Source organism: Schistocerca americana, chromosome 1 (genome assembly GCF_021461395.2).
Source record: "Schistocerca americana isolate TAMUIC-IGC-003095 chromosome 1, iqSchAmer2.1, whole genome shotgun sequence".
Classification (NCBI taxonomy): Eukaryota; Metazoa; Arthropoda; class Insecta; order Orthoptera; family Acrididae; genus Schistocerca; species Schistocerca americana.
Window position 1 is genome coordinate 1,094,993,347 of NC_060119.1, and position 15,372 is coordinate 1,095,008,718.

At 40.9% G+C, this 15,372-nt stretch overlaps 1 protein-coding gene across 1 annotated transcript in view; it reads right to left on the minus strand.

The window, feature by feature from the left end:
- Positions 1 to 14,870, minus strand: part of LOC124596580 (acid sphingomyelinase-like phosphodiesterase 3a) — a 152,396-nt gene extending 137,526 nt beyond the window's left edge. The window contains exon 1 of the mRNA XM_047135774.1: positions 14,866 to 14,870. Within this exon, the coding sequence (XP_046991730.1) occupies positions 14,866 to 14,870 (5 nt within the window). The remainder of the gene's footprint in view (positions 1 to 14,865) is intronic.
- Between the last annotated feature and the right edge of the window lie 502 nt (positions 14,871 to 15,372).

Here is a 15,372-nt window from a genome sequence, read left to right on the forward strand (position 1 = left end):
AGAGTCTTGTTGAGATGTGGTAGTAGAGAGTCGGTGTGGAGATATATTGTAAGGATTAGAGTGATTTTCATCAATATAAATGAGGTAACAAACTCCGTTTCTTTTTTTCTCATTATTTCAATGTCCTGAATAATGCGTCATTACAGTTCAGTCAACAAAGCATCTGGCTTGTGTTCTTGTATTAGAGTGTAATTCTGGTTTTCTTACGCAATTATAGTATTTCTATTTTTTAATTACTTCAGTATAAATGGTATTTAAAATTTCTTGTCTTGTTGAAGAAGAACCGTGCCAGATGTGTACGTTGAGTCACACTCCCACACACAGAACAATTACACTTGTGCTTTGGTTTAGTAGCCTTTATAGTTGCTGGGGACTTAATTAATTAACTGCGTTAACGAAAATTTTCTTTCATTGTTTGTTGTTATTCTATGCAGTCAGATTGCGTACAAATACTAGTCAGGGTCAACCGTTTATGAGACTTGCGTAATCGGACTTACAGCTACCAAAAACTAAAAATATTTGCATTATTTTTAATTAAGCCCCCATGCACGATTGTTTGTTGTTATTCTATGCAGTCAGATTGTGTACAAATACTAGTCAGGGTCAACCGTTTACGAGACTTGCGTAATCGGACTTACAGCTACCAAAAACTAAAAGTAATTTCATTAATAATAATTAAGCCCCCATGCACCTGGCGACTGCTGCTTCGGATCGTCCCTTGGAATTCTTCTGATTGTAAAAATAGTAGACCGTAGTATTGTTGTAGTAATTTGAGTTTAGTAATTGTAGTCTGTATTGCATGTGTAGATTTGGTAATTGTCATTCTTCTAATGGTATTTTTCAAAATTTAAATTTGTTGTCTTGTCTACGGGTTGACAATTTAGTGCAATTATTTCAATTGTTCGATTAATCGTGTTTGAGGGAAACTTTTCAAGTAAAGGGTATTGTTGGAGATAAAGAGTCATTGTGTGTAATTTTAGTACAGTGACGAGTTTTGTATATTTTGTAAATGATTACGCGATCAATGAAAAAGGCAAAAATGATGAATAGTGAGAATAACGAAATTGTTGACATGGCGAACTCGCCAACACAGGACAACTGTATGATGAATAATGGAGTTGAAAACAATTTAATAAGTCGGGAAGACAGTCCGGAACCATTTCAAAATTTTTCTCAATTAGTAATTCACAGAATACGAGATTAACGATAGAAGATTCTGAAATAGTATCGAACACAGATAGCTTTACAGCTATGATGAAGGAAACTGGTTTTGCGGGAAATGTTCGGGGTGAAAAGAATTTTGAACCATTTAATATGGAGCAGTTGATGGGTGCAATATTAAATTTGGGATCTGAATTAAAAACAGTGGCAACACGTTTAGAAACAGAGATGGGAACTTTACGATCTGAATTAAAAACTGATATGGGAACAATGGAAACACGGTTTCGATCTGAATTAAAACGAATAGGGACATGTTTCAAAAATATGAAACATGAATTAAAGAAATAAATCAGAGAAGAAGTACAACCGATTTTGAATGCTCACAATAATAGATTAATTGCAGTAGAGATTAGACAAAGGGAACAGGATAGAGAACAGGAAGAAAGAGATCGCGTGATAACACAGAAATTTTCAGAGTTAAATTTACAACGTGCAAAAGATAAGGAAGAAATATTTGAGAGAATCGAGGAATCCGTACCAAATGACAGATTAAATAACCTAACATAACAGTATGAACAGTTAACTACTAAATGTGTTAATACTGAAACCCGAGTCGCGACAATTTCGGAAGACGTAAATAAACAGAAAGAACAAATAGGTGATTTATCGGAAAGGGTCGAGGAGATTTCAGATAAATTGACAAATCTTAGTTTAAATGGGGACAGAGATTCGGATGATACAGCTCCATTACCATTTGCAGAAACCGAAGAGTATCAGAACATAAATAAGCATGTTTAACATCAGGGAAAATTTAATGAACGCGTGAAAAGGGAATTTGAAGCATTACGAAAGCAAGTCAAACAGATCGAAGGCGAAATTGTAGGAAAAGACAGCGAAAGAAATTTGGAATCACAGATACCAGAGGGGTTTGAAGAAAATAATTTGTTTCATTTACGGGATGCGACAAGAGAGCGCCAGGCGCGCGAACTTGACAATAATCGTCATTGGGACTGGGACAGACGCGGTAGGTCTTTGTCGCCACGAGGCGAAAACTTTGACTATAAACACTTTTTGACTGTTCGGAAATTTAAGATCTTTCGCAACTCTAAGAATGACATACATCCATGTGCATGGTTAGATCAATTTATGTACGCACTTCCGCCAAAGTTACCATTAAGTCACAAACTGGAAATTATGAGCGGCTATTAATGTCCTCAGGGGATTCACTACTCTAAGTGAATATGTGCCGTAGCGAGCATAGGGCCCCGAGCTGTAGTGGTGCTATTTCCCTTTTAGTTTTCTGTACCGCTACCTACCCTTTTACTATTCTTTGCATCTGTCAAAAACAACTCTTCGACTATCAGTCTATCCAGAGAATAAGTAAACAATAACCGGATATGACTATTTTACCCAAAAGTGATTTCGGAAATTACCATTTGGACTTACTGTATCTTCATCAGCATTCATTCGTAGTTTAAACGAAATTTTACCTGTTTATCTTCGTGACAATATTACTTCGTATGTTGACGACTTTCTTATTGCTAAACGTTCTTGGAGTTGAGCATAACAAAATTTTGGATTCATCACTACGTATTTTTGCAAAAGTTGGCATTACAGTGAACTTAGAAAAATCTGAATTTGGTCGTTCTCAGGTGAAATTTCTCGGTCACATTATTTGTACAGAAGGTATTCTTCCTGATCAAAGAAAAATTAGACGCTATTCGTAATTATGCTGTTCCTACCACAAAACGAGAGGTTCGTAGTTTCCAAAATTTTTGTGGAATGATATACTTTTGAAAAATTTTTGTGGAATGACATACTTTAGAGAAACTAACAGCTACATGTAAACATGCAGAGAATACAAGGATACCGCGCTGTGTTTTGGCGGCGGCACATACTCAAAGCAACAGTCAAGTCTGCGCGCCGCACAAGGCAGTCGTTGACCGCAAACAATTGCTTCCTACTTCACGCGCCTACAGCTGATCGAGCGCTCAGTGCGAATGCACTGACAGCCGTAAACAAATACACAGTTTAATTTCTCCGATTAAACTCAGTATAAAGCTATAGTGACTTGATGAATTATGTTATTAACATTCAGTATTTTTCAGGATACGGTTCTATAAAATATTTAAGAACTTCAGGTAAATTCTGTGCGTGTCCGACGTTACGACGACTTGCTATCGATAAATTTTCAGGAAGAATGTAATTTCGAAGAAGAAACTAATAAACTAAAAAGGTAACTATTAATTGAGTTCATTTTTCAGGTAACATATTTTCACTTAGGTACGTACTTTAGACGTAATTTGCTGCTCGCGATTACGTGATTCATACTTTGTGCTAATTTCATGTTCTATGAAATTACTTGTGAAGCGACGTGCTTGCGTACGTTAACTGATTTTGACAATGATTATTAATGAACTGGGTTGTTATTTGTATATATTATGCATCGCTTGGCTGCACTGCTTTTTCACTCATGTCATATTTTTTTATTATGTGCCTGCTGTGCTTATTTATTTAAATTATAATTGTAACCTGATTAATTGTGCAGAGTGTGATTATGTATGTAAGTTATACTTTGTGATTTATCTGCTTGCGCCTTCATGTTTACTTATTAAGATGACATATGAACATTTATTTGCTTATGCTGATATGATGCTAATGACCTGTTTATTACGTAAGATACATGTTTACTGCTATGCGTATGGATTGCATATTTATACATTTCTGTTTGTCGTCACAACTACTCTTTAATTCGGTATATAGCAATGCTGATGTACAGTGTACGAACATAGAGTTTAGGTTACACTATGGTATAGGTTACAGATTGTTCGCTTGGCAGAGCCTCGTTGTAAGAATTGTGCTGCATCCACTTGTTGACATTCTGTTCTCTACTGGTATATTTACTCGCTATTGCATGTTTTGCTTACGCTCAGTGCCTTATATTTTTAAGATAGGAAAATGAACTGCTATAATTCGACGAACGACATTAGTACAAGAAACTGCATAGAAGTCACATGAGCAGGAGGTTTTATGGAAGCTGTATAAATTTATGCTAATAGGAAGGAAGCTAACGACATGACATACCAAAACTAGGGTTAGACCATTGACAGTTATTACACTGCATTTTTCGTGAGCAATTGAAATAGGAAGTGACACTTGACACAAGAAATACTCCACATGTTTGCTTCTGTTTGCCATAATTCTTGAAGTGGTGTACACACTGTGAAATATTATGATCATTCACACTCCGTAATCGTACTTAATTACTGAGAGTTATTCGAACTAAGTCTGTTAGAGGTCATGTATGCATTTCTTTTATTTAATGATGGACAGAAGATTTGGATCAGATGGATTACATGGAAGTTGTGTGTTGACAATGTGTCTTCGGATTGTATGGGATGATGAGGTTTGCATTAGGATTTTATCTGTACTTGTTCGAGGAGACTGACTAGAGGAAAGAGTTGTTATGGAAGTGAAATGATATTGGTAATAAGGTTTATATGTATCGATGCATTGAAGAGGTATTATTGAGGTATTGAGATTATATGAAGTTGATGATTATTGGAGTTTTTGTGGACAAGAGGTAAGGTAAATGATATTGATGGTAAGATTTATATGTATCGACGTAAGAGGTATTATTGAAGTATTGAGATTATGTGATCCTGATGATTATTGGAGTTTTGGTGGATAAGAGGTAAAGTAAGTGAGGTGCATATTTATTTTGTTGGTCTATATGGAACAAGGAGGATGAAGATAGCAGACTAGAACACTCAAGTAGAAGGAAGATAGTCTATACACACACTTCGTTAAATCACTAAGCAGTATATACTTTTTTTTTGAAGAGAGGAAGTATTTGCATATTTTGGCTCACTGACAGTTGTTCAGCAACCGTACATTTTGATCTGGCTTGGCTAACATTGGTCTTGACATGATGACTGTGACATTGACTAACTATTATTGACTGTTATACATTGCTGCCACTACTACTTGATACACAAGACGAACATCAAATTTTGACAGAATTGCATTTACACAGTTAACACTATTCAATTACACAGTAGTACTTAATGTGGATGAAAGATGAGTGAGTGTGTTTAGTGTGTTTTCCTTTCCTAATCCTACCCACCTATCTCCTAAATATTATTTTATTTGTTTGTAGTGGCTTGCACTGACACCCATAAATATTAGAGGTTTACTGATATTTGAGTATTTGTAATAGTTAATATGACAATTATCTGACATCATTTGTGTGTTTGTTACGATTTGTATGTTTAGTGTAAAAGCATTTGTATGTGGATTCAAAGTATTGTTCATGCCTGAACTGTCTGATTAGTGATAGTGAATATTATGAACTGTTACCTGCACTTTTTCAACATAATGGGTGCCACTTAGAAATGATTAATTTCTGCTGATGAACTGTGTGATCAGGACAGTGAATATTATGGACTGTTACTTGCACTTTTTCTACATGATTGGTGGCACTAGGACATGTTTAATTTGTGCTTATAAACTCTGATGAACAGTGTGATCAGTGATAGTGAATATTACGGACTGCTCTCTGGACCTACTCAACTTGTTAGGTGCCAAAGATGGAACTGCTTCTACTGAAATGAAGTCACTTGATGGTGTCTGCACCTGCTCAACATTGCTGGGTGCCACTGATAGACTGCTTCTACTGAAATAATGTGACTTGTTGCTGTGTGTACCTGCTCAACATTTCTGGGTGCCACTAATGGAGCTGCTTCTACTGAAAAGAAGTCACTTGTTGGTGTCTGAACCTGTCAACATTACTGGGTGCCACTAATGGAACTGCTTATACTGAAATAATGTCACTTGTTGGTGTGTGTACCTGCTCAACATTACTGGGTGCCACTGATGAACTGCTTCTACTGAAATAATGTCACTTGTTGGGTCTGCACCTCTTCAACAATGCTGGATGTCACTAATGGAACCGCTTCTGCTGAGAAATGTGACTTGTTGCTGTCTGCACCTGCTCAACATTGCTGGGTGCCACTAATGGAACTGTTCCTGCTGAGTGATGTCACTTGTTGGTGTCTGCACCTGTTCAACATTACAGGGTGCCACTAATGGAACTGCTTATACTGAAGTAATGTCACTTGTTGGTGTCTGCACCTACTCAACATTGCTGGGTGCCACAGATGGAACTGCTTTTACTAAAATCATGTCACTTGTTGGTGTTTGCACCTGTTGACCATTGCTGGGCTGGAATTATCAACTATTTTTTTTTTTTGAATAATTAAAAGTATTTTATGTGAACATTTGTATAAACTGATTTTTTGTGTATTGTGTAAACTATTATGTAAAGCCACATGTATGAAAGAATTTGTATTGCTTACTGTATTTTATATATTAGGTTATTGAAAGGTCAGTGCAAAGCCAAAATTTTAACTAATTATGTGATATTTAGGTATTAATATTATCTTTTATTTTTGTCTGTATTTTTGTGGACGCATTTGGTGGTATTTTCACCACCAATGCTGGCAAAAATACCATCAAATTCTGGCCTGTGGAGGAGGGGCATATGAAAGGTGGCTACACTGAGCCACTGCGCCAGAGATTGCGCCAAAGAGTATTATTCAGCCGCCTCCACAGTGCTTGGGGAGAGCTCGTGGTAGTCAGTGCCTGTCGAGGACTTGGGGTAGTCTGTGCTGAGATATCGTAGTGAGGAATGTTTGTTTAGATGTGCTAGCAGGCAGTGCTTGCTGAGATGTGATACTGAAGAGTCTTGTTGAGATGTGGTAGTAGAGAGTCGGTGTGGAGATATATTGTAAGGATTAGAGTGATTTTCATCAATATAAATGAGGTAACAAACTCCGTTTCTTTTTTTCTCATTATTTCAATGTCCTGAATAATGCGTCATTACAGTTCAGTCAACAAAGCATCTGGCTTGTGTTCTTGTATTAGAGTGTAATTCTGGTTTTCTTACGCAATTATAGTATTTCTATTTTTTAATTACTTCAGTATAAATGGTATTTAAAATTTCTTGTCTTGTTGAAGAAGAACCGTGCCAGATGTGTACGTTGAGTCACACTCCCACACATAGAACAATTACACTTGTGCTTTGGTTTAGTAGCTTTTATAGTTGCTGGGGACTTAATTAATTAACTGTGTTAACGAAAATTTTCTTTCATTGTTTGTTGTTATTCTATGCAGTCAGATTGCGTACAAATACTAGTCAGGGTCAACCGTTTACGAGACTTGCGTAATCGGACTTACAGCTACCAAAAACTAAAAATATTTGCATTATGTTTAATTAAGCCCCCATGCAATACTTTATTATATTTGAACACATTACATGTTCCAAAGTCCTACTGCAAATCGAAGTAATGCTACTGTATTTCAGCAGATTACTCCAACTTCCTGTCTTGTGTAGTTGTGAAACTTTCCAGTCGTTAGGAACCGATCTATCGGAGAGAACGGTTGTATATGACTGCGAAGTATGGAGCTATTGTATCAGCATACTCTGAAAGGAACCTGACTGATATACTGTCTGGACTCGAGTTCTTACCTTTATTAAGTGATTTAGACTGCTTTGCTACATGAAGGAAATCCGTTTCTAAGTTACTTATATTGACAGTTGTTCCAGATTCTAATTCTAGAATATTTGCTTCATCTTTTTTGGTGAAGGTGTTTCGCAACACCGTCTCAGTGGCACTGTAATCAGTGACATCACCTTTGTTATCGCACAGTGCAGGTATTGATTGCGTCTTGCCGCTGGTGTACTTAATATATGACCATAATCTCTTTCGATTTTCTGACAGATTTCGAGACGTAGTTTCGTTGTGGAAACTATTAAAAGCATCTGGAGTTGAAGTTCGTGCTAAGTTTCGAGCTTCTATTAAACTTCGCCTGTCATGCATGTTATGACGTGTCACGTGTGGATCTAAGTCGTGTGGATGATAGTGAATGGTTTGTGTTGTCATGGTCTAAGAGAAGAAAGGGGTGAATCTCGGAGCCGGCACATAGACTACTCCTCTCGTATTGCACCAATGGCGCTACTGAGCGTAACGTCTCCATCCTAGGTATGGATCACCATCCACAGTGTCACATGCTCTCACTTCATGTGACACTGCGGAGAAGTTTGGAATGTAATCCAGGACACTGGCGCGAAGACTGGTGATCAGGAACTCTATTTATTACCCCGCTTCGATCAAATATTGGCAATGAAGCTTTCCCACCACTCAAACGCCACTGCATAAGCGTGCGTTAGCGATCCCGACTACAGAGTTGGGTCCAACACTGCCAAACAAGACAGAATACTCATGGACAATTGAATCAGACACATCTTCTGTTCTGGGACTTCCAAGCAGGTGTAACGCAGAACTTATCTGTTACAGTAAATTTGGTAACTATTGTGCTATCAATGCACGACTTATGACCCTCCCTCACAGCATGAGAGGAAAGTAGGAGAGATGTTAAAATGGAAGTAAAACTGTGTTGGTGGGTTGTCATGGTTCTAGAGTGCTCAGTCGGTGAATTGATTTCTTGTCACAGGCATGGTTCTGTGTTTGTCATGGTCCGGCACAAAAGGTTTGATCTGCCAGAATGTTTCAAAAAACGTGCGCTACCTGGGGGCCAAAGTATCTGTGCGCCTACTAATGCACACTCATGAATTGTCAACCCTTCCCCTTTATAAGGGCTTGAACTTCGCCTGAGACACTTTCAAGGGTATCTGAATGGCTCTGGAGCAACTACAGCCCATACTACAATATATTAAACAAGAGAAGTTAGTGATGTTGCACGCTGGGGTCTTGAACGAAGTCGGCATTCTATTTCATCCCAGATGTATTCTGTGGGCTTGAGGTCGGGAATCTGGGCAGGCCAGTACATCTCAGGAATGTTACTCTACACAAACGATTACCTCGTGGATGCTGCTTAATGAGAGAGTGTATTGTCATGTTGATACAAAGAATCATTGTTTCCGGGTTGTTCCTCTATTGGTCGCAGTATATACTGCCGCAACATGTGTTCGTATCCTTCTTAATTTGGCGTTTTCTTAAGCAAAATAAGCCATATTTATGAAAGCTACCATATCACTAAACTACAACCATGGTGCTTCGCTGTTGGCACTACACATGGCGACAGGTAATGCTCTCCAGGTGTTAGCCGGACCCAAACACTTCCATCGGCTATAGCGTGATACTTCAGTCCAAACCACTCGTTTCCAGCCACCCATGGGCGTCACATTTTACACCACCATAAGCATAGCTTAGCACTCACTACAGAAACATCTGGTTTACGGGGAGCAAGTGGACCATTGTTACACAACTTTTTAACTCCCCATGAGCTCACTGACCGACCAATTCTGCCCTTGCTGCTTCCCTACTTCTTTCATACTAGCTGGTACACTTCTCGCGGCGTCTAGCGCTCAATTCGGCATCACATATTGCGTCCTGATATTTTTGGTCAGGTAGTGTGTGTACTGCACTGCGTAACGAAAGAATCGTCCTGCACAACTCCCGTCCTGTTATCGTGGTATATGCAACAGGTGTCCTTGTCTGTCGCCGTGTTAACCTTAAGTTTCACCGAGAAGTGCAGGGTGGGAAAACTGTGTGATGTTCGTACATTTAATCGCTATCATATCGCTGGTACTCGGCGGAAGGGACACTACGCCTCCGAGTCACATAATGAAGATGTAAAAAGGGTCTGTTCTCAGTACCGGCTGTTCGAGACAAATGCCGATGGCCGTTTTGTCTTGATGACCGAGGTCCCTTACAACTGTCGTGCATCATTGGAGCACGTACACCCATGCTCATAAATTAAGGATAATGCTGATACATGGTGAAACAACGCTCAGGTGGGCAATTTTTGGGTTTAAATCACCTCGGGGTATGACCATGCGGTGCATTTGACCTGCGGTCGTCGCACGGTGGCGCTGTCAGCAGTCCACGTACGCAGAGGTGTGTTGGTTCATGTCCGAGTACGATGCAGCGAGTAAGTGTGCACACGTTTCTAGACGTTCTAATGGTGACTGTGTGTTGTAAATGGCTCAAAGAACACATGTTGATGACGTTATGAGGGGTACAATACCAGGGCGACTGGAGGCTGGTCAAACACAGAAAGTCGTAGCACGGGCCCTCCTTGTGCCGCAAAGTGTGATCTCCAGATTATGGCAACGATTCCAACAGGCAGGAAACGTGTCCCGTCGCTACAGAACGGGACGTCCACATTGTACAACATCACAAGAAGACCGATATCTCACCATCAGTGCCCACAGACGACCACGGAGTACTGCAGGCAGCTTTGCTCGGGAACTTATCGCAGCCACTGGAACAGTTGTCTCCAGACACACAGTCTACGGACGACTGAACACACATGGTTTATTCGCCCGGAGACCAGCAAGGTGCATTCCACTGACCCCTGGTCACAAGAGAGCCGGTAAAACCTGGTGTCAAGAACACAGTGCATGGTCATTTCAACAGTGGTCCCAGGATATGTTCCCGGACGACTCCAGCTATAGTCTGAACAGTGATTCTCGCCGGGTTTTCATCTGGCGTGAACCAGGAACCGGGTACGAACTCCTCAAAATCCATGAATGGGACCTGGTTTATGGTGTGGGTTGGGATTATGATTGGTGCACGTACACCCCTCCCTGTCTTGCACGAGTATGTCCGGCTTTTCATGAGTGCAGTGCGTCCCACCTTCTTCCTGATGGATGATAAAGCAGGGACCCACCGAGCTGCCATCGTGGAGGAGTACCTCGAAACAGAAGATACCAGGCGAAAGGAGTTGCATGCCTGTTCTCCAAACCCAAACCCCATCGAGCACGTCTGGGATGTTCTCGGTCAACGTATCGCTGCATGTCTTCAAACCCCTACGACACTTCAGGAGCTCCGACAGGCACTGGTGCAAGAATGGCAGGCTATACCCCAGCAGCTGATCGACCACCTGATCCAGAGTATGCCAATCAGTTGTGTGGCCTATGTACGTGTGCATGGTGATCATATCCCTTATTGATGTCGGGGTACATGCTCAGGAAGCAGTGGTGTTTTGTAGCACATGTGTTTCGGTACGGTTTTCTCAACCTATCACCAATACCATGGATTTACAGAGCGGTGTCATGTGTGTTCCCTATGTGCCTACGCTATTAGGGCCAGTTTCGTGTAGTGCCACGTAATGTGGTACCACATTCTGCAATTATCCTTAATTTATGAGCATGAGTGTAGATCGGACAGAGACAGGCATGTTACCAGCCTATTTGTTCCGGACGACAGGGGCCATTGAGTGAGCAGGCTGCAGCTTTTTCACACAAACGCATCCGAATACTGGACGTCAAAGAAGTATGAAGTAAATTTTGAAACGGAAACAATATCAGTTGAGATTGCCTGAGAAGGGCAGAAAAAAGGTGAAATTTCAGAAGATTAAGTGTATCTTTTCTCATGTCAATACTGTGGACTGATGTTGTCGAAATGTAGCAGCAAGTACGTTTTACTGACGATGTGCAAAAAAAGTGTGTTTCTATGAAGTCTCTTTCCGATGTCTACCTGCTTAGCTGGCAGGTAACGTGCTTCCCTCGAATGCAACAGGCCCGGGTTCGATTCCCAGGCGGGTTGGGGATTTTCTCCTCTCGTGGAGTGGGTGTTGTGTTGTCCTCATCATCATTATATCCTTGACACCGGCACGCGAGTCGCCTCATGTGGCGTCGACTGAAACCAGACTTGGCGGCCGAACTTCCCCGGATGGAGCCTGTTGGGCAACAATGCCATACGATCATTCCATTTCTTTCTGATACCAGAACAACACAAGAATTCTGTGAAAATCGCGAACATCGGCTGAAGTTGAACACGTTTATCTATGAGCTTACTATCAAATTTGCAGAAGTTGGCATGATAACAATATGTATTAATGTGCTTCAGGCTTTTACAATATGCTGCAATGTGGTCTACATTTATAATTCTTGCTTTTATCAATATGTTTTCCCCTTCTTACGAGTTATCTGCAAAATGTGATAGTCTTTGATAACTTTTTCAAAGAGGCAGGTGAAGTAAGTACCCACTGATGGTAACACATAATGACCTTGAAGACGGACACCTGAAGCAAAAGTAGTGTTTCGCATTAGGCAGAAATTCCATTGTAGTTTTTCAACACTTATGACGCTCATGTGCGCATTAACACAGCAAAAAGATCACAATATGTATTTCGGCCTTTCGATATAGTTTTAGAGTGGGTTTCAGTGGAGTTTTGCTAATATATGACTGGAAAACTTAGAACCACGTTTGAAGCACCCACTGCATTATTCTGATCAAAAATGTATTCACGCGCCACACGACTAAACCGATCTGGCTAACTGTGTGATGTTATGGCAAAAATACAGTGGTGGTGTCAATCAACCTGCGTGCTCATTACACAGCAAATAGCAACAGGAAAAAAAATGGCTCTGAGCACTATGGGACTTAACATCTTAGGTCATCAGTCCCCTAGAACTTAGAACTACTTAAACCTAACTAACCTAAGGACATCACACACATCCATGCCCGAGTCAGGATTCGAACCTGCGACCGTAGCAGTCCCGCGGTTCCGGACTGCCGCGCCTAGAACCGCAAGACCACCGCGGCCGGCTAGCAACAGGAATTCACTTCGAATTTCCCAACAAGTTTTTCTTTAATGACTTGAAATTTTTTCTAATGATTTTGTATTACTGCATTAAACAAAAATTGTTCATCTCATATGGTTTGCAAACAGTAAAATTTAAAATACCTTAATGCTGAGCAACCTTCTAGCAGAAGGGTGGAGTACTGCTCCCAATTCACAGCCGACACAGGTCTGACTACATTGCAGAAAATAGTTACTCACATACTGCTAACAACATGTTATTTGCACCATAGATCAAGTGGTCCGTGTTCTTGCCAAAATTGGCAATAACTTTAGTGATCATTTGTTCGAGTAGCTTGACACAGCATATTGGAAATGTAGCTTGACATATCATATGGGAAATGTTAGAGAATACAGTGTTATACGTTTAATTTACCGCAGGGAGTGGCGTAATGGCGCACAAGAGTATAACTCCAGGCCAAATTGTGAGCTGATCATGATCTTCAACAAAAGATTAGACTCTCTGGAGATAGGTAAACTTTCAGTGCGATTAATGAAGCCTATCTGTATCGGTAGGACGGTATGTTTAGCTAAACTTTCAGTGCGATTAATGAAGCCTATCTATATCGGTAGGACGGTATGTGTGTGCTGGACCTCTCTAATATCCGCATGTACCACTTTCTTTTAAACTTCGCTGAGCAGCTCTTTGCTAATCCAAAGTTACTTTATATGGTTACATAGAGACTCACCTTCTGGGTGCATGACCATTAGCTATAAGAAGTAATTAGTTACCTTCCCGAGGAATTCAGAAAATCCGAATTCGTGGTGATAATTCTTACGGTGTAACATCGCAAAATAATGAGGTTATCGCTCTGAAGAGAGACGAGGGGAACGGCTCAGATGGTTCAAGTGGCTCTAAGCACTATGGGACTAAACATTTGAGGTCATCAGTCCCCTAGAACGTAGAACTACTTAAACCTAACCAACCTAAGGACATCACCAACATCCATGCCCGAGGCAGGATTCGAACCTGCGACCGTAGCAGCAGCCTGGTTCCGTACTGAAGCGCCTAGAACCGCTCGGCCACAGCGACCTGCGCGAACGGCTCGCGCGATTGCGAACTCAGTAGTTCTCTGATCTAAAGCGTGTGGATACCCTATAGATACAGAGTGACAATTATTGAACTATATGGAAAAAGGTAAATTAGTTCCAAACTATGGCGTGCGCACACATTATTCAACATGTAAATGTCACTACAGATAATCGGATTTACGTTATTTTACGTTCGATAAACCCTGCCATGATTGGCGACGATGTGGCGCAGGAGAATAGCGAAATTCTGCTTGATCCGCTGAAGTATCGCAACGTCGATGCTGTCGATGACCACCGGATTGGGTGTTTCCAGCTCTGCAGTGGTTTTGAAACTATTGCTGTACACTTTGTCTTTAACATAGCCCCACAAAAAGGAGTCTCATGTGTTCAGATCCGGAGAATATGCCCAATAGAGGTCCATGCCAGTGGCCTCTGGGTACTCCAAAACCAGAATGCGGTCTCCAAAGTGCTCGCCCAAGACATCACTCCCCTGCTTCGATACGGTCGAGCTCTGTCTTGCATGAACCTCATCTTGTCCAAATCAAAGTCACTTTGGGTAAAGGTGGTGAAATCATATTCCAAAAGCTTCACTTGCCGTTGGGTAGTCACCATGCCATCGAGGAATATCGCACCGATTATTCCGCGACTGGACATAGCACACCACACAGTCAGCTGTTGAGAGTGAAGAGACTTATTGCTCGCGAAATGCAGTCCCCCTAAATGCGCCAATTTTGCTTATTGACGAATCCATCCAAATGAAAGTGGGGTTTGTCGCTAAACCAAACATAAATGCACTTACTAATTCCCATCATGCCCCGCAGCCAACCGTGCAGTTTGAACGTTATAACGCAAACCGTTCAGAAACTATGCCGATTTCATTTCATATAGTTCAATAATTATCACCCTGTACTTGTGCCACCCAAAGGCGGGGTAAGGGTTTGCAGCAGGCGACCTCAGTGTGGTGCTGCACCTAAGCCAGTATATATGGTGCGCCAAGTAGCCTTTCGATCGCGAGGTCATGTGATCCACACCACTCGCAACCGAAAGTCTGTTTCTCACGGCATGATAACAAGCTATTCATCCATGAACGCGAGACTAGCGCTCTGTCATTCTCACACTATTCACCAGAATGTGATTGAATTCCTATTGCGTGGATGAGGTATTTATTTGTGAATACAGTGAGGGACATGTTTGCACGCTGAGTAGTGGCAGTGTGAGTCAGCTGTCATCAGTATTTATGAATCTATGTGTGAGTGTGTGTGTGTGTGTGTGTGTGTGTGTGTGTGTGCGCGTGCGTGTGTGTATGTGTGTGTGTGTGTGTGTGTGTGGTTCCCTGCTGTTGTTGCTGCTGCTCTTGTTACTTCTGTAAATGTAATATACATAAGAAATATCACCTCTCTCACACTGTCTCTCCCTCTCTGCTATTAATGAGTGTTTATTCCTGCATACACAATGTAAATGAAAGCAAATTACTGAACAATCATTTATAAATCTATGATGTAGTTATGAAATGAAATTACCAAAAAATTTCTTTGTAAATATGTTGTAATTCAACGAAATAACAAA